Genomic DNA, 27,882 nt, shown 5'->3' on the forward strand with positions numbered 1-27,882 from the left:
CTAAAGAGTGAGCAAGGGGAATAAAAACTCTAACACTTAATGAAAGTCTTTTTATTTATGCGATAGGCAGCCTGTTATCCTTTTCATGTCAGGTCCAGGAAAAGCAAAGTCTAATCCAGACTTGCAATTCACCAGATTTACTCCAAAGAAGTTTTATATGAAATAGACAGTTTGCATATATTTTAAAATAGTGCTGTCTAAAGCTCACAGATCATACACAGAGGCTTAGATCAAAGCCACAAGACATATTGAGGTTCAGCTTGTGCTTGAGTTTATCCAGAAACAACGGAAACATGATATCATTTCACATCAGGAAATAAACTGAAGTGGAAACAGCAGAGTTTTCACTGAAGGTTTCAGTCTGTGGTCAGGTCACGCAAGAAAGGGAGGAGAAAAAATAATTTGTCCCACAGAATTGTAATTTTCTTTATAGACATTAGCATCAAATTTTGATACACAAGTTCAGTAAGATTGGACCGAATAGAAAACCCAACTATTGAATACATTATAAGCAAGAGAGTGCATGAGAGTCTCCCTTGTCTTTTTTTCTTTTCTTCTCGAGTCTTGGCATTCACTATGTGAGCCTGAGGTTCACATTAGGCCAGTGTGCTTTGGTAGTCGTTAGATGTGTGAAGGTTTCTGGAAGGAAAGCTGTCATCGCCTGTCTTTCCGATGACTACACAGAACCTAGAGGAGTTGTCTTTCTCAACCATGACTGCAAAAGACAAGACCACTCCTCTTTTAATTATTTTATTTCGTGCCTTGAATTTATTTCATACACATCTTCCTTGTATGCTAAGCAAACATATCAATGTTCATGAAGACTCAAGCCCACATTGGTTAGTGCTTAGATCTTTTTTGTTTCACAATTAAAATGAATAAGGACAATACTTTGTGTTTGGTAGCTCTATACATTTTTAGCGATGTACGATCCATTATTCTGCTCGTTTGTCTTCATCTTTCAAGTGCAGAAGGGGCGACCTACCAAGTCTCTTATAAAGGTGAGGAAGGTGTGGGGCTGGCAGTGTGGCTCGCTGGTGGAGCTGTTGCCTAGAATGTGTGTGGGTCTGGGTTTGCTCCCAGCACCACAAAAACTAAATACAATAAACAAAAGCAAAAGCAAGGAAGCCATAAAAAAGGATAACTTCTCTCAGTGACACACTCAAAATATTATTAGAGTTGGGATCAGAAGCTTATCTCCTTTCCTCAGAATCATTTCATTTTTTGAAGTTGAAAAACAGAAAATTTTAAAATTACACATCTATATCCTTTCACCAAGTGAATGTAGGTATTTTGGGGCTGCTAGCTTGCCTCTCTATTAAATGAGGTAAAGCTTCCTGGAATCTTTCTCTTGGATCCTGAAGAGCATTCCCAATGAGTTGGAAAGGCTTGCAAGTATCATTGATGATCTCTGCTCCTCCATAGTTATTGAACATATCGTGCTAAGCAACAATGAAGCAAATGTACTTCTGTTAATTTTGTGGATGTGCAGAATGACCTTGATCTCTCCACTAAATACTTTTAGATACACAGCATTTGACCACTTTGAAATAATCTTAGGGACACTTGTAAGTATCACTCACTTCTGTGTTAGTTACTTTTCTTTCATTGCTAAGACAAAATACCTGGCAGCCAAAGTTAGAGGAGAAGGGGCTTACCGTTTGGCTTATTTGACTTACAGTTTGTAGATGTTTCAGTCCATACTTGGCTGGCTGCAAAGCAGGGTTGGCAAACAGGCATCGCAGAGGAGAAACAACACGCTGCACACAAGGTAGCAACAAGGGCGCCTTAACGGTGTCTTTCTGCCCCTTTTATCTTATTTAGACCACTGGGATTAGGGTGGTGCCAAGCCAATCTCTCGTGCATAGTGGTTTAGTGACCACATATCCTTAATCCCAGCATCACACATTCCAGATTCAGTTACCTTGAAAAAAGACTACATGAAGCTTCAGGGGGACATCTAGACATAAGCCATAACATTCCCCCCAAAACTCATGCACATTCCTTAATGAAAAAGACAATTAGTCCATCTCTAAGAGTTGCCAAAATCCTAACAATGTTAGCATCGCTGAAAAGTTCAAGTCCAAAGGTTCCTCTGAAATTTAAAGCAAACTCTTAGGTGCAACCCCCTGTACTGATGAAAAGAAAGTTAAACACTTCCAACCTTCAATGGTGCAAGATAGATATTACCATTCATAAAGGCACAGAGGGTTACAAAGAAACAAGACCAAAGCAGTACAAAATAATCCATCAGGGCAAACATTAAATCCCACAGATCCACTTCTAGCATTTTGGCCAATCTGTGGCAAGTTATGAACTCCAGAGGGCTTGGGTGGCGCTGCCCCTATTTCATTTCAAGTGGTTGTAACCCCCTGGCTTCTGTCTGGGGCCAGCTCTGCTCCCTCCAAGCTTTCCGTAGATGATCCATCCTCTGGCTTCTCCAAACTTCTGGGCTCTCCACTCAACCTTTGACTTCACGATCACAGCTTCACACACTGCCTTCTCAGGGACACACTGCCTGGCCTCCCAGGCCTTCTGAAATCTGGATGGAAGCCTCCCTGACCCCACAACTCTTCCATTCCTCTTACCTCTTCCCCTGCCCACAAGCCAGTTCCAAATTCTTGCAAGTCACATGGCCAGGTAATGTCACAGCAATGACCCCACTTGTCTGGTGCCAAGTTTCCTCTCAGAAGAAACCGCTGTGCCTGGTCTTTCCTGGCTTTCTTGTCTTCTGAGCTGTGAGCAAGCTCTCCCATACAGAACAGCCTAAGGTGCTCCAGCTCTATTTCTTCAGCCCATCATCCATGTGGCACTGGTTTTAGACACATGCAGAATGGAAGAGCTGTTGAGTCAGGAAGGCTTCCACCCAGATTTCAGAAGAAGGCCCGGGAGGCCAGGCAGTGCACCCTGAGAGGGCCGTGTGTGAAGCTGAGTGTGAAGCCAAATGTGCAGTGAAGACCTCAGAAGTTTGAAGAAGCCAGGAGCATGTATTGTCTGAGGAAAGGCGCAAGGAGGGAGCAGAGCCAGGCCAAGAGAGAAGCTGTGGGAGCTACAACCACTAACTATAGAAGTGGTGCCCCTTGGAGCCACCAAAGCCCTTTGGAGCTCACAACTTGCCACAGGTTGCCTGGGAGGCCGGCAGTGGAACTGCGGGATGCAGTGTTTGTCCTGATGGATTTTGGACTTGCTTTGCTCCCATTCCTTGTTATCCCCTGGTTTGTAACTTTTGGAATGGAAATTGAATTCCTTGGAATGTTGGAAGTGTTCAACTTTCTTTTTCTTTGTGCAGGGGCTTGCAGCTAAAATTTTACTCTCAGAGGACTTTGGACTTTTTAGCAATGCTGAAACTGTTAGGACTTCAGCAACTCTTGCAGATGGACTGAATGTCTTTTGTGTAAAGGAATGTACAGGGGTCTTTGAGGGGCCGGGGGTGGGATATTATGGTCTGGGTCTAGATGTTCCCCCACAGCCTCATGAGGTCATAGTTAGCTGACTCTAGAGTGTACAATGCTGGTATTAATTGTGTAATTGTGTGATCACCTTGTAATTGTGTGATCACTAAACCACTACATGTGAGTGATTGGCTTGGTACCGCCCTAGTCCCAGTGGTCTGGATGGGGAAAAGGCATAGAAAGATGCTGTGAAGGTCCCTTGTTGCCTTTCCTACCCTGTGAGTGCTGCCATGAACTGTTTCTCCTCTGGGAAGCCCCTCTGCCACGTGCCCCTCTGCCCCAGAGCCAGCCGATTATGGAATGAGACCTCCACAGACTGTGAGCCAAAGAAACCCCTTCCCCTCTAATTTTGTGTGTCCAGTATTTTATCTCAGCAGTGAGAGAAAAGCAATTAACACACACTGTATCATTGTATAAAATATCACAGAAAAACCTTATCTTTCCCTATGATTTATAGCCTACCTTAGGGCAGTGAGGAAAAAATGTAATGAAAACACACCATAAAAGTGTTCTGGTATAATGTCAATTTTTATCTTTTTTAATATGTAAAACCTTTAAATGACCCCTTCAATTTGGTGTTTAATTCGGGACTTAGTTTTAAATTGGATGCATCTGATACCAGATAATTTATATAAACAGAGCAGTGTTCATACTGAGAGCTCCTGAGCCTTTTCAAGCTGCAGAGGTTAACTAGAGCCTTATGGGAGCCCATGGAGTTGAATGCCCAGTGCGTCTTCACTGCAGATCTGGATGTGTCCTATAGGTTGCTCAGTTTATTCAAGCCCCCGCTTGATACCTGTAATGCTTCCTACGCACTCAGAAGTACTTGCTGGAGCTAGGCACTGCCTCTAACATGCTTAGCCCCAATGCTAACTATTTTCCATACTATGACTGTCTGCATCTCTGTTTTGCTATTGACTTAGTAGCTCAGTCTGTTTTATGCTGCATCGATATTGGGAACAGAGCATCTTTCTTCTATGTAATAATGAGCCTCAATATTTTCAACTTATTCTGAGGATGATTTTTAGTGCCCCAACATTCAGCTTTTTATTGCAATAGTGTTCTTGTTGTTTTGGTGATAAAATAACAGCATAGCAACAACAACAACAACAATAATAATAAAAGCAATTCAGACCAATTTTTATCATGTCTGGTATTCTAGAAGGCGGTCAACTCTACTCTGACTATATCATATCTCAAACTGATCATAGAGTGTTTGAGAAAATTTGCCATGTAGTTCACAGAGCGCAGATACAGAAGTTAAAGACTTGCGGTCTACTGGATAACCACCATGTTACATGGCCACTCAACACAGTACTTGTCTATTTGTTACACAAATGCATATCTATGGAAGCACAGATTTGTAATTTATCTGCTCACTTTTGATGGTATACAAGCAAATGTAGCAACTAGGCCTAAGGAGAATGTGGTGTTCACAATCTTAGTCCATTCGATAACACTGGGTGAGCAAGCACGCCTGAGTTGTGTTACCTACGATAGGAATTCAGAATGGGTAAGGAAGATGCAATGAAGAAAAAGCTAGGTTTCCTTCTAAGTACCAGGTGCAGTAGAGGAAAATCTAGGATTTCCCTTTTATTTTACTTTTTTATTCTAATTAATTTTATTGGTACCTTTAAGGTATATAATATAATGATATTCATCATTGAAAATTTGCACCTTTACATAATCCATGTTGGTCCTTATTTTCCCCATTCCCCTGCCCTCCCTTCAACCCCTCCCTCCCAATCTACAAAGACTGTTTCCGTCTTTCCATTTCCTCATATTAATTCCAATCCCTTCTTTCCTTTCCCCACCCCTCCCACTTCCCCTTCCCTTTGCCCCTTTTCTTCCTATTTCACATTATCTGTCGTACCTTTTAGTCCTCGTTTACACTTTCAGTTTCTCATACTGGAGAAACTATTCAGTATTTACACATGTGCGTCCTATCCATTTATTTTACTGCTGCGTATTTCCTCAGGAAAGAAGATCAACCAGAGCCACGGAGTATGTTTTCGTAAATGAGATAAACTAATTAGATCCTAAAGAGATGTTCTCAAATTGACAAAATGGTGGCTTTCTAAGGACTCATAATTGAGTTATTTTGTTGAAATTTCTTTAGGCTGATGGGAGCTTCCCCACCTGAAGTAACTACCACTCTCCAAAATCAAACTGTAGATGATAACTTGCTCATGAGAGAAGGAGAACTAGCATCCTTCTCTCAATTCAGGAATCACTGAAGGGCCCCTTTGGCTCTATGTTCCCTGCTGGGAGACATTTTCGCATCACACTCTGAATGGCTTGTTATCTCAATGTCTCCCCAAGCCTCCTGCACTTGTAAGTGGGGCTTTTTGAGATGGCTTGATCTAGAGTGTGTGGATTAATATTGATACTGGGATTAAGGTGTGTGGTGCTGGGTTAGTTCACTAATTGGTCTATCGTAATTCTGTGTGTGGGAAATGGAAAGCCTTAGTCTGGTTGTGGGTGGCACCACCCACGAGGCTTGTAGCCCGGATGGGGTAAAAAGGGAAAGGCGGCTTGCTGCTGCTGCTGCTGCTGCTGCTGCTGCTGCATCTCCTGCGTACTTGGCCATGGACTGTTTATCCACTGCAGCGCCTCTCTGCCATCCACCCTACCGTGGAGCCAGCTAACTATGCACTGAGACCTCTACAAACTGTGAGCCAAAAGAAATCTTTCCTCTTTTAACTTGTGGGTGTCAGGTATTTTGTCTCCGCAATTAGCAAAGTAACTAAGGCACACCCCACCATCGTTCTCTGCCCAGCTCCGCCTCTCTCATTCCTACATTGATGTCATCACTAAGAGTAATCTCAAGTGAGTCATCGGGATAACATTTACCTCAGAGCCTCTTCCTTGGGGAACTCATCCTATAGCATTATCACTCTTGAATTCAGCCTATACTCAAAACTTAGAACTTGGCTTGTGTCAACCTGACTCTTGCCTCTCCGCGTATCACAGCTAATTACAGGCCCACCTTCACGTGCTGATTCTCAGAGTTAAACTAAGACATGTGCCGTGACATCGTTCTTAGACTCTGCCATGGTGGAGTCATTCTTACTGGATTGACCCATAATTAGGAAACTACTGCTCTGCTTATCTTTTCCACCAGATGTGAAGGCTCATGAAATCCCCATTAAGTTATGGCTCAAATGTTCAGATTAAACAGCCTTTCTTGTAAGTATCCTTTTTCTCTTGCTTTGATCTGAGTCCCATTTGGTGCTGTTTATTTCATTGCTTCCATTCTGGGTAATCTATCCTTTGACGATTCCCAGGTTATCCTTTTTACATCCAACCCTCTACATTTTTGCCGAAAGTTTTGTTCAGTTCTTACTTTCTCCAAAGAAAGCTTCTGAGTGGTTTCAACTCTGAAAATACCTCATGTATCGTAGCTTTTTAGAAGATCTTATCAGGCAGATACAAATTTAAACTGTGCCTTTATTATTAGGGCCGAACATTGACTGACTTCATGCTTGCTTTATTTTTTTTTTTCTAATTTTCACCATTAAGTTCTTTCTTAAAATTATTTTTATCAATATTTGTTTGCGATGCAAACGTATCCAACATGGGATCTCAGTACATATATGTAGCACATCTTAATCCTTTCACTTCCCCTCTCTTTTGTCCCCTTCCATCTTGACTGACTTTTTAAAATGCTCCTGACTCCTCTGTTACAACTAGTCAAATATTTCTGAGTCAACCATCTGTCTGCAGAAAAATACAATTTAGAGAAATATAATTTTGGAGATCCAACAGAAGAAAACCAAGAAGAAATGATGAGCCAAACAATGAAAATAGATAGTGGTGTGAATCAGGTAAAAACTTGTAATACAAATCTCATGCTTATTAATAACCCTATATTACAACAGCACGCTAATAGACACGGATGGTGATGAAAACAAGTGTATTTTTAGTTGTCATGATGTGCAGCTTACTAACTAGATGAAAAGGTGGAATATACAACGTAAAGCAACGATCAATGCTAGCAATCGACAATATCTAAATAGGAGTGAATAAAACTGAAAAAAAGAATTTATAAAGAAGGGGGCTGGGGATTTAGCTCAGTGGTTCCACTGCCTGCCTTACAAGCACCGGGTCCAGAGTTTGAGCTCCAGTTCCAAACTATAAAAATAAATAAATAAATAAATTGTAAAGAAGGGAGTACACATTTAGATTCATGAATATAAAGTGCTCAGGTTGTCAGCGCGAGAAAAGAGAAGGACTGTGCATCTAAGCAGAATGTAAATGTTTCCTTCTCCGTGTCCACCGCGCTGAAGGAAGCAAGAGTGGGCAGACTCTCCGTCAGGAGCACCTCGTGCTTCAGCACATCTGAGTTGCCTGAGTACTCAACTTTTGTAGGAATTTTAGCCAAGTTCGGTTTGGGGTTGAAATCTTCCTTGAGATAAATTTCAAACCATAGAAAAAGCCCCGAATTTTGGCTTACCAAGAAGGCAAACTGGGTTATATTTTGTGGGAGCCTCGGTTCCCCAGCCGTGCGGGGCACAGAGGTTCCTGGCAGACACAGGGCCGTGTCAAGAGTCCCACTGATGGCTGCTGTGGCCGGGTGAACCCTTCCTTGGACCAGTGCTCCTGGTTTCAATTACGTAGGTCTTATTATGATTTATTTCGTTTGGACATCCAATCCTGGAAACACTGAATCTTACTTTCTTTCAAGAACCATATAGAGCAAACAGACAGCTAAAAATTTCAGTGTTTTATGGGACACAGCAAATAAAATTATTCTGAGAAAAATACATTAAAACAATATATATTCATCAATTATTTCTCTAGAGAAAGGCAGAACTCTTTAATATTTCCTTAATGCATCATTATTATTATTGCCTAAAACTTAGTTGCTCACTTATTGCCGTAGAAGGATTTCCATGTTCATCTGGCCTTTATGATATTACCATGTACAGAGTACAGTACCTACCTAATATATTCATCTCGATTGTGTTCCTAATTCATTCATACCGCTCATAGTTTATAAATAAGAAGGAGACTAAGATATCAAGTCATTTTTCTAACGAGACAGTGCTTGCAGAATTAGTGAGAACTGGAGACATTTACAAGTCGCGTAGATTATATTACTGCGTGGCCACACTTTTATTTCTTTCCGTGTAGCGTCCGATTCTAGTGGGATGCGGGGCGTTTGTGTTATTTGCTTTGGCTCAGGAAATAACAGGTCTCCCTTTCTCGGAGGAAGCGAATGTGCCACTGCCGAGCAAAACTGGGAAGACATCATTTTTCTAGCCAGGATTTTCTTCTTTACCCCAGGCCAGCGATGCCCAATTTAGTGACCAGAGTGACAGCATCCATAACGGGTGTGTAGTGAATAAGAAAGCAACTTTCTTGCTAACTCCTGGTGGCTGTGCTCTTTTGGTGACAGCACATCCTTGCCTAGAACAACTTACTCAGTAGAACAAACAGGTACAAGCACTTTGACTTAATTTAAAAGGCCTTTCCATGACCCTTATCTGCATTCCTCTCGAGTTGTTCAAATAAAAAAAAATTTTTTTGATAACCTCAACTTTTAAAAAATTCCTTCAGGATAGATATAACGTGTTAATTTTTACATGTCATATTTTCCCATCAGCGCGATTGCTCTACTCAAAATATTTATGTGGTATGCGCTGTGGGTGAGTGAGATTATATTCATTTACTTTCAGTCGTTTTGTGTTTTTCATTTTTAATTTAGGACCACACACGTGGTATGTCTTGCCCTTGACAAGGCTTTAAGCTTATTAAGTATCATAAGTATTTTTTTCAGACCCCAAGATGTTTTTTTTTTTTTCCTCTTAAAATACAGGGAATAGCTCTTGAATTAAAATAAAATGGATTTTGGGAATGGTATTGGAAGGTATCATTTGGGACATTTTTGGGAACTTAATCTAATATTTCTTTTGAGTTCCTGTAAAATTAGTTCTGCTTTGATTATCATTACTTCTATGTTTATAAATCCACAATGCTGTTATTGTTTATGAACCGAACAGGCCTTTCTTTTGGCCCTAAAGCTAGAGAAAAATGGGAATTTCTGCAGTTGATTCTTTTATTATTATAGATATTTGAGTATCTTAAACTGTTTAGAGAGTTAGGCTAATTAAAATCTTTAACCAATAAGTACTTTGATTACCCTCTTTCTTTCAAATACCAGGCAATATTTTTAGAAATATACTTACTTATCTATTGCAGAATAGTAATAGATATCCAGAAAAATGATGGCTAAAGGACAGAGTACAAATACTCCTGATGTATGGCCTATTAGTAACATCCTACTTTTTGTAATGCATTTATTATAATGGGCAATATTAGTAGATTATTATTGCAAGTCCACAAATTATTCCCACGTCCCTATTTCTCTGAATATTTCCCTTTTTTCTGTGCCAGGGTCCCATTCAGGACCCTTCATTACATTTACCAGTCATGTCTCCTTAAATTTCTATTTGCTGTGATGTTATTCTTTCATTCCCTTGAGTTTGATGGCTTTGACAAATTTCATGAGTGCTTGCCAGTTTATTGGTAAAACATTCCTCTTTTGAGAACTGTCCGATGATTTTCTTTCATTAGACTGGGTTAAACATTTAGGAAGGAAGCACTCAAAGGCAAGCTGCCCTGTTCATCACATTGTGTGCCATCGTAAAAGTATGCATCTGGCCTGTGTGGTGGCGCACACCTGTGATCCCAGCATTCTGGAGACAGAGACAGGAGGATTGTCACAAATCCGAGGCCTGCCTGGGTTACATAGTGAGTTCAAGGCCAGCCTGAACTACATAGCGAGACCCTGGCTCAAAACACAAAATAAAACAAAACAAAATAACAAAAAGTGTTTGCCATCAGCATGGTTAATGATGTTTATCAGCAGTGTCCACCATGAAGTCTCTCGTGTCTCCCCTTTCCACAGTGTCCTTGTCCTGTACCCTACCGAGCATTTCTCTTCTTAAGGGGTGGGGAGTCCTCCTTAGCAGAGCGTCTCCATAAAACACTTGGAATTATTCTGTGTGGGAGATTTCTTTTCTCCACAATTTTATCTAACCACTTTATTTCCATATGAACTCATGGATGCTTATTTTCTAATTTGGGTTGTAATTTAGTATGACTTTATTTTGTTGCTTCAATTATTCAATTCCTGTGTCCCTTTGACACACCCTATGCACTGTGCATTTACTTTATTTCTTTTGACTCAAGAATTTCCTTACTTCAACAGGCTACAAAATGTACTCATTTCATTTATTTCCTTCTGAAACCTAGAATCAGCATATGCTTTTCTAGGAAGAGCCCTGGTTCCTATTATTGAAGAATGGTAGTATGGACCAAATTTAGCTAACATGTGAACATTGCTACTAAGGTATCACTACTTCTATATCCTGTCAGCTAACAAAGCAAGGAATGATACATACATGTACTGAGCTTTCTATACGCATCTGAAAGTGTTCCACTATGTAATGTAATTTTATCTAAATTAAATTAGGTTCTTTTTGTTTTGTTTTGGTTTTTTGAGACAGGGTCTCACTATGTAGTTGAGATTGACCTGGAACTCACTATGTAGCCCAGGCTGGTCTTGCTGGAACTTACTATGTAACCCAGGCTGATCTCAAATTCACTGCAATCCTCCTGCCTCAGCTTCCCGAGTGCTGGGATTACAGGCGTGTGCCACCAAGCCTGGCTAATATTAGGTTCTTGCTGACAACTCCATGTCTAATCGATTTCCACACAGATTTTTTTGGCTTTCTTCCTTGGTAATCTGTAAAACTACCTATTCTAACAGCAAGAACCTTGGCCAAAAGCATCTGTCATATAATTAGTTGTTCAATCCCAAGACTACAAAGTACAGGAGCCATTTCTTTTGCTTTTAGCCTTAAAGATTTCACTCAAGTTTTAGGTATTTGTTTATCATCTTTGTTCTTACTCTTCCCATGTGGTTATTTCATACATTTGTAATATAGTTAGACCTCTGTCCCATCTGGATTTAATCATCAACATCCTAATTAATTTTTTAAATGTGTTCTTTCTTGTGCTGTGAAGTTTCATAGGTTTTGACAAATGCCCAGTATCCTGCACACATTACCTCAGAATCATATAAAATAATTTCACTGTCACACGTACAAAAAAACTTTTCCTTTCCCCTGAGCACTTGGCAAGCACTGGTCTTTCAACATTCGCAATAGTTTTGTTGTTTCCATAATAACATGAATCATGCAGTCTGCAACTTTTTCAGACTTATCACTTTCAGACATTAACATGTATTTCGTATTAATTGGTGGTTGGGGGGGTCTTGATATGCTGCGGGTGAGCCTGAAGATGGCCCTTCGCCTCTTCTGTACTCCCTTGCTCCTCCATCAAACAGACACTGTTTGACTAAGACTGCAGACCCTGGACGGCACAGCCCCGGAGGCAGTTACATTGTATAGCCTTCCCTGTTCCCTTCCTGCGCATGCGCGGCTCATGAAACAATCAGGTTACGGTCCACCTAGGCCACATAGGCCATGTAGCGCTGTTTGCCCGCTCTTCCCGTTTGCCTTCCGTTATACAGAGTGTGTGGTACTCCGGGCGGCCTTTAGCTCATCAGGCTCTGGTTCCAGCCGGTCCCCGCGCTCAAGCTTAATCTTGGTGTGTATCTTTCTTTCTCATTATTCTTCAACTTTCCCCATCTCCCACCACTCTCCCCGGCTTTGGACCCTGCGCTGTGTGGGTCGCAGCCTTGATAGTTCATTTTTTTCTCTGAGTAATGTCACACATATATTTATAAATATATACCACAGGTTGTTTACGTATTTACTGATTGAAAAATATCTTAGTTGCTACCAGTTTGGGGCAGTTCTGATTAAAATTGCTATAAGCATGTAGGATTTTGTGTAGTCATAAGTTTTCAAATCACTTGGATAAGTATGAGTGTGTTTGTTGTAGCAAGTAAGATTATTTTACTTTTGCAAGAAACTGCCAAAGAGTCTTCCAAATTTTCTGCACCATTTTTATTCCCATTGCAATAACTGAAAGTTTTGGTGGCTCCATATGCTTACCAGCAATTACCAGTATTTGAGATTTTATTTCTCTGTTATTACGTGACATGGAATTTACCGAGAGTAATATCATCAAGACTGTCCAGAGACCAAAGGTTTTACAGTATTTTTTTTCTGAGAATTATTAGTCCAAATAAGTTCAAAGTCCATTTCAGAATATTTTAACTTTGGTCACTAAGACAAACTCAACACATCATTGGTAAGATAGCATTGTACTTGAACATACCTCTCACCATGAAGAGAAGCTGCAGTCAAAACTGCAACTAGAAACTAGATGGATATGTGTTAACATACAGTATCTCTGAGTTTCAAGAAATTTCAAAACAACATAATCCAGTCTATCATTTACTCAGAACAATACAGTTCACATAACATGCATAAAAGAAAACAAAAGATGAGGATAGAGACGTGCATGGGGGAGAAAAGGAAGGGAAAAGGATACGAAAAAAAAAATATGTGTTATGTGCATGTACTGACTCCCCACAAAGAATGTAGACATTCTGCAAACACATACAGAAAAATTTGTGAATTAAATTTAATAATAGAACGTTTTATTGTTGTGGAACACATATTCATGAGTAACCTCAATAAATTTTATTTTGATAATTTTTGAAAGATTGTATTTTCACTATATTGCCTAGTAACCAACAAATCTTGCCTTCTGTTTCTTAGCTTATGCATTAACATTATTTTTTAAAGTTTTCATCTAACAAAATGATTTAATATCATCTGTAAAATGGTGTGATTTGTAACTAAAAGTGTTCTAAATCATGTTTTATTTATTTCAATAAGAAAGTATCTGTGAGATTTAGGGCATTCATATGAAAACTCAGTTATTCATGTTGTACTTTTACATCTGTACACATAAAGTATCACAATATAGGTAATCAAATTTTTTTGTTAAACGATTCACAACATTTTTTTTCATTGTGAACACATGATGCATAGAGCAACTGATAGCAAATTATCTCTCTCACAGGTCTACCAGATGGCTTCCGTTCTACAGAATCAACTAAGTGACAGATGTTAGCTTGTGTTTTCTGCCATCAATAAATTCAAATGTTATTTGTAGGAAAATGGATGCACCTTGATACCATAATGTAAAGTAAATTAGACACAAATCAAGCTATATGTAATGATCACATCACATAGAAAATTTGTACCTGTACATGATGTATCTTGCTTCTTTTTTCTCCATACCTCTCCCCTCCCTTCTATTCCTCTTCCCCTACTTATTTACAAAAGCCCCTTTTCCATTTCTCCTTTTCTTGTTTTTTTTTTCATTTCTTCTTTCCCCCCTCACCTCTCTTGTTCTTCCTTCCTTTTGCACAATTTTTTCTTATTTCACGTTGCCTATTATACAGTTTGGTTCCTATTTACACTTTCAGTGTCTTACACCAGAGAAAATGCAATATTTACATATATGTGTCCAATTTATTTACTTAAGCATATAGCTTCAAGCTGCATCCATTGAAATATAGATGTCTCAAATTTATCTCTCTTTGTGATCAAGTAATATTCCATTGGATAGAAAAACCACATCTTTCTAATCCATTTATTAGTTGGTGGGCATTTGGTTATTGCAAACTGTGTCACTATAAACATGGGTATATATATATATTGTAGTGGTGCAGAGCTTTTAATTTGGGGGGAAGATACCCAGAAGAGGCCTATTTGGGTCAAATGGGACCTCTAATCTGAGGTTCTTGAGGGATCGCCCCATTGATTTTCACAGTAGTTGCAGCAGTCTGCACTCCCACCAACAGTGCAGAAGGCTTCCTTTTCCCCACATTCCTGCCAGCATTTGTTATTGGTTAATTTGTTGATATTAGCTACTCTTTCTGGAGTGAGAAAATATCTCACTGTTGTTTTAACTTACATCTCTCAAATGACCAGTGATGTTGATAAACCCTTAGCTAACCTTATAAAAAAATTAAAACCCAAATTCATGCAATAAGGAATAAAAAAGATGAAATCCCAACATATCCTACGGGAATCCAGAGATTTCCTAGTACCTACTTCAAGAACCTACACTTTAATAAGATGGAAAACAGTGAAGAACCAGACAGATTTCTAGGTAAATACTAATTACCAAAACTGAAGCAAGACATTAAAATTTGAAATAACCCAATATCAGTCATTGAAATTGAAAATATAATTAAAAATTGACCAACAAAAAAAGCCTAGGTCCTGGTGGTTTCACTGCTGAATTCTACAAGAAATTTAGAGATCTAATGCCAGTTCCCTCCAAACTCTTTAATGAAATAGAGAAGCCATGTTTCCAAAATCTTCCCTGGGAACAAGTATTACCCTGATACCAAAACTAGAGAAGGACTCAACCAAAAAAGAGAACTACAGGCCAATCTCCCTAATGAACATAGATGCAAAAGTCCTCTGTAAGATGCTCACAAAAAGAATACAGAAAATCCTCAAATAACTTATACGCAATGACCAAGTAGAATTCATCCTGGGGTTGCAGACATGGTCAACATACCCAAATCAATAAATCCCACACATCACATCACATTAACATAAGCAAAGACAAAAACCACATGATCATCTCAATACACACAGAAAAAGCATTTGACAAAGTCCAACACTCATTCATAATTAAAATCCTACAGAAAATTGGGATAGAAGGTCTTTATCCAACCCGGCAAAAGCCATCTATGACAAACTAACAGCCAATATCATACTAAATGGACAAAAACTGAAAGCTCTCACTCTAAAATCAGGAACAAAATAAGGATGTCTGCTGTCAAACCCAGCTTTATTCACATGGTTTTTCTTATATAGAAAAGTTAATGTATAAATAAGTCCAAAAAAAGAGATAATACGAAAAAAGAGAGAGAAAAATTTGGTGTCATCCAGCATGGACAATGTATATAAAAGTGCACCTTGACAGCATAATTGTCTTATGTCTTCTATAAGATGTTTTCCTATTAGTCTGGTGTTACTCTTTATATAGGGTAATTAACTTTATAAAGTCTTATAAGACGGGCTGAGGATTTAGCTCAGTGGTTCCTTCACTTGCCTTGCAAGTGTAAGATCCTGAGTTCAATCCCCGGTACCAAAAAAAAAAAAAACCAAAAAATTATAAGATAAATAAATGTATCTGATGCTGGCACAATAAAAGGGGAATGGAGAGAAGAGAGACGAACTGAAATGTGTTGTGTACATGTGCCAGTTCCCTGCAGTGAATGTGATCATTTTGTACTGAAAACGCATACTAATAAAAATTTTAAAAAATAATCTCACATGTAGAATTCAATTAGGTAATCAGGAAAGAGGATCCTTTACATGGGTAAGATAATACTGATAGTATTATGTAAAATAAATTAGCATTGTATAGCATTACGAAAAATGCAGACGGTGTAAAAAATAGAAACAGAATGTGGTCACACACAACAGTAATCCCAGCACTCTGTGAGGTTGAGGCATAAGGATCAAAATGTCCGTCTTGGAGAGACCCTGTCACAAAACAAACAAACAAACAAGAGAGCAAGAGATGTAGCTCAGGCAGAGTCTCCTGGGTTTAATCTCCAGTAGCACTAAAAAAAAAAAAAAAAAAAAGAAATAAGCATTTTGTAAATGTTTTCATGAACTCAACATAAAATAATTTTTATAGAAAATATATATGAAGGGGAGAAAGTGTCAACACATGACCTAAAAAAGCTACACATAAAGACCTCACTACAAATCAGTAAAAACTGCATATACTTATTGATTTTAGAACAAATAATTTGTGAAACACACAAGTACTGGGCTACTAATATTTAACACAGCTGAGAAGTGGCCACTGACAGCCACACCTCACAATCAAAGGTTGTGTATTGATTCAATATCTACAGAATTTGGTTTTTCCTTTTTTAATTTGATGTTTTTTAGATAAAATCTTCAATGATAGTGGCCTTGTTAACCTCGAATTTTGAATCTCTAATACTGCAGTGCCATAGCTAATAGAAACTTAAAAATTACATTTTTATACTATAGACTGCTTCCATCTAGTATTATCTCACAAGGGTCGAAACAAAAGAATAAGTTAGGAAAACACTGGAAAATTATCTAATAGAGAATGAAAAGAAATTTCCATACCACGACTATATGTGCTGACACATATTCTATGCATAGACTTTCACATGTTGTGAGGCAAATTCATTGAGGCAGCTCAGGGATATCGAGAAGTCATCCCCAGCTCTACTAAAAGAGTAACTGCAGGTGTTTGCAGTGATCGTTCGTTTCACATCCTAATTCTAAGAAAATATAAATCTTTATGAATTATTGCTCAAATTGTTTAAAGTCACATTTCTGTAGCTTGATAATAAACCTTCCATATTATGCTGATCTGCAACTTTTAAGGCAAATCCCTAACCCAAGTAGTTGGCACATTTCTAGAGCGATGGCCTTTTCTGGGAAATCTTGATTAGTAGTTTGACTGCAGTGTTACCAACTCACTGCTGGTAGTTCCCAGTGATGGACTTGTGGTTTCACAAACACCAAAGACTGCTCTGTGATGAGTGCTGATGGAAGACTGTCCGTCTCACAATGGTCTTCCTGGCCACATAGACACATCACAGTCTCTAACAGTAATCTTGAAATTTTGGCAGACATAAATAAACATTATTCTTGCTAATATATATATATATATATATATATATATTCATTATTTGTGCCATTTTCCTTTGATGATTTTTGGTTTTGGCAAGTGAAATTGTTAAAATGTGTGTCTACTATGTTTCCAAAATGAGTATCTCAAGCTATTTGGATATTTGTCTTAGACCAAATTCAGAAACACACACATATATATATATATTCCTTGTGCTACTGGAAAGGAAACAGTCTGGTGGAATATAGCCAGCATGCAAAGTTTCATTTGGCCCATCTGAATATGTAGAGCTGAGCCACATAAAAGAATCAGTGAAGGACAAGAAAGACCATGACTTGTTTCTTTTATTCCAGTCTGTACCCAACTCAGAAGAGCAGACTCCAATAGGCACAAAAGGACCTCATCAGAGAAGTCTTTATCATAAAGCATCTGTCTTAAGTAGTGAAAATATGACTTCAGTTTTTCTCTGAAATACAGCTGACCTTTAGAAATACAGCCAATGTTTCTCTCCACTTTAAATTGTCCATTCTCATGAAGAACAATAATGAATTACTGTGTTTATTTTAATCTTCCTTGGCTTTTCTGAAGAGCAAGCACATTCTGAAATCTCTCTTGTTCTCTCTTCCTTTAAACATCCAAAAAAAAATTCAGTATTATAACTTTCCTAATAATTGTTTAAGAAAATTGTTACTGGTATTAGATACAAGTTAATATTAAATGTTATATGATCAAAAATACTTTTAAAAAGACTAACATATGAAAGCAAAAATGGTAAAACACTACTTTCTTTTAATTGTTTCATGTATTTTATTTTGTTTGTTGTTAGACAATTTTCATGCATAGCTTTCTTGGACATTTGTCTAATTTTCCTTTGACCATCTAATTTTTCAGTTAGGGGAACAATCTGGTTTTCATGCAATCCCAAATTTTTGTGAATGTGTGTGTTCTAAATAAATTCAAGTAGGTCATATGACTAAGGATTAAAGAAAATTGTTACTGGTATTAGATACAAGTTAATATTAAATATTACATGATAAAAATATGATTGAAAAGACTAACATACGAAAGTAAAAATGTTAAAACTACTTTCTGTTAATTGTTCTATGTATTTTATTTTGTTTGTTAGACAATTTTCATGCATAACTTTTTTGGACATTTGTCTAATTTTCCTTTGACCTTTTAATTTTTAGTTAGGGGAACAATCTGGTTTTCATGGAATCCCAAATTTTTGTGAATGTGTGTATGTTCTAAATAAATTCAAGTAGGTCATATGACTCATGATTTTCCATGGACTCATTGCCTTTATTTTCTGTCTAGAAGCTATTTAATTAATCTTGCTTGACCAAATGGACATTCTTGATTCCTTTTAAAAAATGAACATCTCTAAGAAGGATGTTCTGTTTCTTTTTTCACAAACATTTTTCTAAAGATTTCTAAAAATCTGATCAAGTTGTGTAGCAGAAATAAATACTTGAGGCCCTTGTGGTTTCCTGGGCCAGCTGTTTTCTAGCTGCACTCCATGATTAAGGCTTGAGGAAGGCATGCAGAGAGATGAGAAACGCACAGGCAGATTGCTGTCTCTGGAAGATTTAACAGGCATACTGGGGAATTTTTATGCTAGCTGCATTTCCATTACTTTACAGCTAAAACAAACAAGGAGAACATTACCCCAAAAGCCACTCAAAAGAGTATAACACAAGATAACAAAACCAAATTTTATTTGAATCCATGTCAAGAAAGTATCCTTGCATTCACATTCATAAGTAGGGAGCTTCATTACACAACCAGAGCACATACAGGCAGGCTCCTATAAAGCCAAGCTACACAACACTCTGTGAATCTACATATTTCCATTCACATGGCAAATTTGAAAGTTTGTGTGTTTTGACATTTCAGTGTGGTATTACCTTACAAGTTTTATTATTTTCTTTGCTAGCATTTTCAAGGCATAGCCTTCATTTGGAAAGAGGGAAGCCTTTGAACTCCCTTGAGATGTGTGTCATTTTTCAAGTTGTCCTGAAAATATGGCCAGCCATTAATAATTTGAGAGAGACATAGGTCCTATTTTTCTAGAGTAAATCTATTCTGATCTGCCTTCAAATATATTCCTAGTAGTGAGTCATGCTCTTAAGAGTCATGCTTGGCCTTGCGTTTGATTTTGACCATCATGAAGAGAGAATGGCATACAAGATGTTTGATATTGAAGAGATGCAAAGATTGCGATAGCTTTGTAACTACTGCCCTCCTTTTTTACGGCAGTAGCATCACCTTTTTATGTCAGATGCTCTTTTTACTTAGGAGTCATTGCTTCAATATTTATATAAAACTAGTTTGTAAGTCAAATAATGTGAAATACATGGTTTCTTGATATTTTTTCTTACTCTTAGGTTTATGGGGGGGTCATTTTTATTTCAAGAATAGCTAATAGTTATGAACTTCAGGAGATGTGATCCCTCTGTATCACTTTGCCAAAGCTGAAGATCAGACTAAAACCATAAGCACAACATCATAGCTTAGTGTATTAAACTTTAGTCGGAGGCAAAGGTCTACTATCTAGAATATATAAAAAACTAAAAAAAAAAAAATCAGGCCCCCAAAATAAAGACTCCATTCAAAAATGGGCATCTGAAATGAACAGACATTTCTCAGAGAAACAAGTAAAACAAGTAAATAAATATATGAAAAAACGTTCAACATTAGTGGTCATTCAAGAAATGCAGATGAAAATAGAACTGAGAGTCCACCTCACCCCAGAAAGAATAGATGCTGTCAAGAAATCAACCAATAAATGCTGGTGATGTGTGGGGAGAAAGGAATCCTTCTCCATTATTAGTGGGAGTGCAGACTGGTGCAACCACTGTGGAAATAATATGGAGATACCTCAAAGAACTAGGATTGGAAGTCCCATTTAACCCAGTTATTCCCCTGCTGGGTATCTCCCTAAAAGAATTAAGAGAATCATACCATAGTGATGTATGCTTACCCATGTTTATAGTGACATAGTTTGTAATAGCTAAAACTTGGAAACAGCCCAAATGCCCATCAACTGGAGACTGGATAAAGATGTGTATTTTTTAAAAATAAAATGGAGTACTACTAAGCCATAAAAAACGAGAGACTAGAGACATTTGTAGCTAAGTGGATGCACAATGAAGACATACTCAAGTGAAATTAGTAGGACACACGTGTAGATACCATATAGTTTCTCTGGTGTGATAAAGTAAAAGTTCAAATAAGGGTCAAAATGTATATTTGATAGTGTAATAGGAAGAAAAGGTCTAAAGGTGTAGGGGGAGTGGGAGGGATAAGGGAAAGGTAAAAAGGGAAAAGAAAAAAAATAAGAGAAAAGGAAAAAATGGAAACAAAGTCTTTGTAAATAGGGAGGGGTGGAGGGGGTAAAGGGAGGTCAGGAGAATGGGGAAAAAATAAGAACCAAGATACATCCCAGTGATGAATGTAACTGTATTGTATACCTAAAATGTATGTATGTGTATATATATATGTGTGTGTGTGTGTGTGTGTGTGTGTGTGTGTGTGTGTGTGTCTGTGTGTGTGTAATAAACTTTAGTCTGATGTTTTCCTACAGATCAGACTAAATTATTCTAAAGTAAGAGTAATTGTTTTTTTAACTGCTTAAAAATTCAAATAAAATATGGTTTACAAGTTTTAAAACTCGAGAGTTTTCTAAAATTCAGGTAATATTTGTTTTTTAATTGCTCTTGTGGCAAAAAGTGGCAAAACAGAAACCAGTTTATTTTCAGGTACTTTCTCTTTTGTTTCTTTTTATGTGGAAAAGGAAGGTGGAGCCACCATCAGACAAATCACTGTTGAAAAAGTCTCTTGTACAGTTGCATCGTTTTTACTGCTCCCTGGTCCACAAATGGTCCAACTTGCATGGAAAACATATCTGTGGACAATTTGCTAAGTTTGGGGGAGTTGAAATCTCTGAAGATTAGGACGATCCCTCATTACCTGTCTCCCTCCATTCTAGCACAATTCAAGTTAATTTATCTCCAAATAAGAGCTACTAAAAGCGGGAAAATAAAGAACTGAATAGCTAGAGTACATGTGAGCAAGTGAGCAAGAGATACTAGAATTTCCCAAATCTCTGCAGAATCTTTGTACTTTTCTGACACACAATTAATTACCTATTAAATCATGTGATGATACTAATGATAAGCAAGTGATTTTTAGAAATAAAAGGTAAAATAAGCAGTAAGCATTGGGAAAAATAATTTTAAATAGGGTCTAGAATTATATGAATTTTTTAAACAAGGGTTAGTAAACTCAGCCAGAAAATTCTTTAATATTTTTCCTTTCAAAATGTAGCCAAGAAGCAATCATCTATCTTGAGTTTCTTTGCAGGAAAGAACCAGAATCTGGATTGCTTCCAGGCCATCCAGACAGCTATTTCAACTGGAACAAGTGACCTTTGGAACAGACCAGAACATAGCAACTTGGCCAGACAGAGGGGAGGAAGAAGTCAACTGGGAAGACTACAAAATGTCCTTGTGAAATCTCATTCGAATAGGACAATAAAAGATAAATGAAATTAAAAATGTTTAAATCCAGTGAAAACAGTGTGCTTCTGTTATTGAATTCGAAGTTACCTTTGGAGATTGTACCTGTCATGATTTAATACACAAGCACAGCAAATGTCGCTCTCCACTCCTTTGAGTGCAGGCCATCTTCTTCAATTACATGGCATTTATTTTTAATCTTCATAACCCTTTGAGGTTCAGTGATCATTCTTTTGTTTCCTTCTCTCAATGGGGCCAACTTTCCCTAGCCTATGATTAGATGATTGTTATATGCTTTTAGATAATTGTCAAGAGCTTTATTTAGCAAAATATTGTAGTGTAAGTTATAATAATTGTAAAGATCACTGGAGAGTGGTTATGTTCTCTGAATATTTATTTAGAGGGTGTGTTGTTCTTTTCTTTCTAACAGAATGTAAGAAATTTGAGTTAACATTGACAGCAAGAAGCTTGCTAAAAGGATTATGAAACCTTTTTCTGAATGCTTATAAAGTGTGCTTGACTCCAAAGAGAACACAAAACGGTCAAGCAATCCTTCTTTCAAGATGGCTGGAGAATAAATGGAAAAGTTTAAAAAAATACTTTATTAAAATAAAAAGATGCTTCCAAGATGATATCTATTGATTTTACAAATAGATTAAAAATGACAACTTGGTTATCCAAGGCACTAAGAAACTGTTGTGGGATTCAGAAAGTTTCTAGTGGAGACTTAGCTAGCTACAGTATACATATTGTAGAATGCTATTAAGATGCTAATTCCTACCTCTTCTGATCAGAATCAATGAAAACAATAATGTTTAAGTCTTAGTGGGTGTTCTAAAGGGACTGAGAGCTGCCTGCAATTTGTAAGAGTGGGGTCTGATGAAATTTGAATGTGCATCTAAGCAAGGAAATGCCAAAAATGTAACTAAGGTAAACATGATAAAATAGATTATTGCAAATTTCTGTTGTAGAATTATGGAGGTATGATAATATTGACTGATTTTAAAACAAATAAGAAATTTGTCAATTAAATTTACCATGTATTGTCAGAAAACTAAGAATGAGTCTTTAAGCTCAATTCCTTCTTAGGTATTATGTCTTTTTTTTGTACATTATTGCACGATGATTTTGGAAAATAGTATTGCTTAGAATCTATGAAATAGAGAGGGAAAAGTGAATAAAGGAAGAGACAACACAGTCTGCTATGTAAATAATATCCATATTTCATAAAAATTTACTTGAAATCAAAGAAATATAATACCACACGAGAGTTTAGGAGTTGATGTCTTCGCTGGAGTGAAGGAAACACACTTTAGATGAATTTAAGAAAAATTATGCTTTGGGTGAGGGAATTCTAGAAGTAGCTTAACTTGGATCTTAGGTAGCAACATGGAGCAAGTATAGTGGCGTTAAAATTTTTGTCACTTTGGTGGGGAAGGCACTGGAGGGACAGGCTCCTGAAAGATCCATCTGAAGTTACCTTGGAAAGAGATGCCATGTCCTATCTGAGATACAGGGGCCCAAGGACAAAACCAGCCATACTCATATCCACAGTTCGTCTGCTGCCTGCAAAATGTGGAGTTTGGGTGTTGTCTGAGATTTAATTGTCCAAGTTGAGTCCAAGATTCTCCAAGGAATTTAGCAAAGGCTGAAACCCAAAATCATGAGTAAACAGTGAATTTGGAAATATAGATGGAAATCCTGGAATAGAAATTATTAGCAGCCAGCTTTTTCATGGTTATGGTAACATCAAAAAGAATAAAAAACATCAGCATTTGAAAAGGAAATTCTATCAGAGTCTATCTCAAAATGGATTCCTTTAAGTTTTTTGAAAAACTCCAAATCCAAAATATAACAAACAAGAAGAGATGAAGAAAACTATTGCCATTCTACTGTATTGAACTGTCCTGTTGATATGTTGCCCTGTAGACACTAGTTAGATCAAAGTATCCTAATTTAAACATAATTAAATACAAATGTTCCCAGGGAAGGTTTCAGTTTATGGGGCATGGTGGTTTTCATTCATGAACCCATGTGTTTTTCTTATTTTTCCTTTAATAACACTAAACTGAGGCAGGAATCTTGTTAATTTAACAGCATCTGTTTGCAAAGTCATTGGATGTTTTCTCATATGCTAAGCATAATATATGCTAATTACCTAAAGTGAGTAATAAAAGGATTTTATTGAATGAACTGACGAACTGTTCAGTGTATAAAGGCTACACACATGGAAGCTGTGTGTCTCCAAAATCTATGACCTCACATATTGGACAAGGGCAGATTTTTTCATGATTCCACAAGTAGCCATGACCCAAATCTTATTACCAAGCCCACTTTTCAAAAATATCAGCCAAGATACCAATTGCATTTTTATTTGACTAAAGGAGCCCTCAATTGTGCAAAATGATATTTATATAAAGCAACTGCAACCCCACATGCTCCTGGTGACAGGAACTAAATGATGACCTCTCTCACGAGCAGGATCACATCCGTGTTTTCACATATGAATTATATTTGCTCATAAAGCGAAAGTGTGTGCAGGCTGTGAGAAATGAAGAATAAAGTGCATCCGCTCTGTCTTCCTCCAATTTAGGGAGAAAGTCTATTAGGTAAAGAATATTATTAGAATGTCTAGAGATTATTTAATAAGTTTTACAATTTAATTTATTTAAAATGATTTATTCTCGGCAAAATCAAACATATCATTGCGTTTACATAGAAATACAGCTTTTAACCAGAGCTTCATAAAAAGGAACTGGTGAAGTAAATGTTCATAATTGATGACTGATTATGTACTATTTAATCATGCCAGTAGCAGAGTTGATTACCATAAAAAACTGGCAAACTAACATACCTTAAATATGCAAATATCATTTTAGTACTATTGTGTTACCATTGATAATAAATGGCCACTAAATATATACCTGTTACATAAAGCTTTTTAAAGTACAATAAAAATACAAATTCTATCTGTTAAAAATAAGCCATACATATGGCTCCAAAACCTTCTCATTATATAAATTCCAAAATACTATATGACAAACAAAATTATAAAGACTCTTCCTTATGAAACATCCACTACCCCCTAAATAAGGTACAATTTGTAACAACTCAAACAAGAAGGCTTGCATATACCATAGAACATTACAGAGATACACACAAATATAATATTGCATGAGCATATGTGATTTGTTTTCCTAGTGAAAATGTACCTTCAGAACTTGAAGAAAACTTCCATGAGTAAAATAATCTATTTATTCATTTTTGATGGCTACATCCTAACTAAGCCCACGTTTTCATAGTTCATTTTGCTTTTCAACTGATAAATCACATTAGAAATGCTGACTATAAAATTTTGTCGCACTGTTGCTGTTATTCTGTTAAATAGTGGACAAAGGTACAGGTGACAAATGTCTTTAGAGGTCCATCAGCTTCCATTGGCACGTCAAGAATAAGGTGCCAAGGAATTTCACTGCTCACTTTAAGATGAAGCTAAGCAGAAACTTGAATTTTGTGAAAAACGAAATTTGACTTCAACAAAAGAAATAGATCATATTGCTAAATACTTTGATACTTCACTGCCATACATTTTAAAGTATCAAAACCAGTGGGGCATCACAAAATAAACTTTGGTGAGAAAAAAATATCTTTCTTAAAGGAGACTATGAAAATATTCCATATTATGAGAAGTAAGTGGGCATAATAGGCCTTGTACTTATACACAGCACATATTTCAAATACATTTAAAGGAGTATCAGTTCAGATAATGCTTAGAATTTATAGTGATGTTTACTATGCATTAGAAATGAGATTTTAAGAATTTTACTAATGGTAAATTTGTATTGTTTTCCAGTCATTATTTATAAAACAAATAATTTACAGACTAATTTTTAATAACATAATATTATTACCTTGTATTTGCTTATTATCTTATATTCTAAATATATTTGATTTAATTATTATTGGAATTTATGTATTTATTTTATCAGCTAAATATTAGTGGAGAGGAGGCATGGAATTCAAAGTCAACACTTTCCTAATGATGTGGACAGCATTTTATATATAAAATGACATCTATCCATTGAATGGTAATATTTTTATTGGTTTGAAAATAGAACATTGGTATATATCTTCAGAATTTTAAAAGTGACCATTTAAGGTCTGGCTTTTGGGACATGAGAAGTAAATTAGCATCATGAAGAATGAACTCAAATTTCAAGATGCTAATTATTTAGACCACAAGCTAGGCAGATTATTGGGATGATTTGTGTTTCAATTACAAATTTGTTCACAACAGAAACAAGAAGAAATGTAAAAGTAACATTACTCTAAGTTGCTTTTGAAGTAAGAGGTGCAGATCAACACTGTGAAGAAATTTTACAGCAATAGTTTTCAAAATATGCTAAGATGTTCAAAATATATTGGCACATTTATAATACCTTTCTCAAAGTAATAATGCACTATAGATACGGATATAAACAAGTAGAACTCAAGGAGACCTCTCTCCTTGCCGACATCAGCACCTGCTGTCTAATGGGTCGAGACAAAATACTGTGCCTTCAAGAGTTAGTCCCATTTTGAACCCCTCCTGTAAAACAGGATAAAAATCATTAAAATACAAAATGCGATGACAAATTACAATAAAATAAAATCAGTAAGCCAAAGTGACTATGAACAGAAGTACAAATCTTTGTCCTTTGATCAACTAAAAAATAATTACCTGACAAGTGTTGGCTTATCAAATTTTTATATCAAGGTATCTTTTTTAAGGCAATTTTTTACACTTACTAACATTTTAATGTTTTAAGACTATGTCAGATTAGCACGCATGAGAATCAGAAGAAAAGTGCTATATGTAAAATTAAATAATTCTAAGTCTTAAATCTTGAATCTGTCACAGAAGAACATATTTATTATTCTACTGTAATTTAAATTATTTGGTAGGCTTTCAAGATCATTATTAATGTAAACATGACTAAAATAGCTACCCCTGAAGACAGTTAGTTTTCGTATTTTCTTCCTGCTTTCCACCACCCAGGGGCTGCATAAAATAATTCCTTCATAAAATAATAGCCTAAGCTTCCCACACAGCCCTGCTACTGCTTTTAGTAGACTGGTACTGTGAGTATGTTTTAGAAGTTAAGTGGCCATTGACTTATGGAGCATATGTCTGTCACTGCAATGAATTTTGCAATGAATTACTTTTACGCAATCTCTTTTCTCACCATCTCATTCCACCCCCACCCCGAGCCTTGAATCGATGCACACTGGGCTACAGAGAGGAAAACCCCTGACTTGAGTTGATCAGTGGCACTAGAAGTCACATTATAGGTTGCCTTGTAGAAGTGTGGCGGTGCCTTGGTTATTTTCATTTAGAATAAGAATTTAAATGTATTTATATTTGTACAAGATCTAAGTAAACATGAACAGATAGAGGAAGAAGTACTTAAAAAGCTGTAAGCCACACTTCGCTTGTAATTTTGAGAGAACATTCTTCATTATGTTTATAGTACAGAGACTACATAACACTGTCCTCACCACAAAGGTTTTCTAATCTCAGCCCTGTACCTGGCATATTAAGTATACTCAAGTGGGTAATGTTCAGCGTATTCATCATTATTTTTTAAAACCTGTTATTATCACAGAAAGAAACACTTCATCTCATTTATGTGTCTTTCCAAAAGCCACCAAACAGTTTGAAAAGTGAATACTGCAAACTGAAAATATTATAAATAAACAATTCCTTAACTTATTTTATGTGGATATCTGAAGAGCTATGCACGATGTCATCTTCTTGTGTATTATAAATGAGAGATAAATGACAGCTGTGATACTATATAAATAAATAGTTACCTTTGGGATGGTTTGAAACCATTCATCGTTTTTAAAGTGTATTGTTTCATTTTGACATTAAACCAACATTATTTCACTTATCTTGAAAATAGTGTTTATCAATGTATTATCAGTATTGGAAAGGCAGAAAAGCAATCAGAAAAATAAATGTTGGTGATTATTTCAATAATAAAGCATTTGAATATCACTTATTTCTATGCTGATTTTTTAAGGGTACTTTGAGTGCCTTTAAATTTACCTAATTAACCCAATTGACAGATACATTACTATGAAGTTCTTTGCTTTTCTTTCCTCCTAAAATAAATTTCTCATATATTTTGTGACTTTCCTTCAGAAATTTCATTTTATAAATCATAATTTAATGAAATCAAAATCTTTTAATATTTCCATATTTCCTGGATTTTAAACTTCTGAAAACATGT

General features: G+C 36.6%; 1 protein-coding gene and 1 long non-coding RNA gene across 18 annotated transcripts in view; one reads left to right on the forward strand and one right to left on the reverse strand.

The window, feature by feature from the left end:
* Positions 1 to 3,618: 3,618 nt before the first annotated feature.
* LOC104871006 lies at positions 3,619 to 21,566 on the forward strand. Of its 2 annotated transcripts, none has more exons than XR_782696.2 (3): positions 3,619 to 3,770; positions 13,461 to 13,581; positions 21,453 to 21,566. It is a non-coding gene; the product is annotated as an uncharacterized LOC104871006 (long non-coding RNA). The 2 variants fall into 2 exon arrangements; XR_782695.2 differs by lacking the exon at positions 3,619 to 3,770 and adding an exon at positions 11,935 to 12,071.
* Positions 21,567 to 24,272: 2,706 nt separating this feature from the next.
* Gulp1 (GULP PTB domain containing engulfment adaptor 1) overlaps positions 24,273 to 27,882 on the reverse strand; it is a 236,590-nt gene continuing 232,980 nt past the window's right edge. For 9 of the 16 annotated variants that reach the window (XM_033756344.1, XM_033756343.1, XM_033756346.1 and 6 more), the window contains one exon: positions 24,273 to 26,195. In XM_033756344.1, coding sequence (XP_033612235.1) covers positions 26,124 to 26,195 — 72 coding nt within the window. In that variant the 3' untranslated portion in view covers positions 24,273 to 26,123. The remainder of the gene's footprint in view (positions 26,196 to 27,882) is intronic. The other 7 variants (XM_033756347.1, XM_033756348.1, XM_010636821.3 and 4 more) reach the window with 2 other exon arrangements.

This window comes from Fukomys damarensis, unplaced genomic scaffold (genome assembly GCF_012274545.1).
Source record: "Fukomys damarensis isolate Sample0158 unplaced genomic scaffold, DMR_v1.0_HiC HiC_scaffold_26, whole genome shotgun sequence".
In the NCBI taxonomy this organism is placed as follows: Eukaryota; Metazoa; Chordata; class Mammalia; order Rodentia; family Bathyergidae; genus Fukomys; species Fukomys damarensis.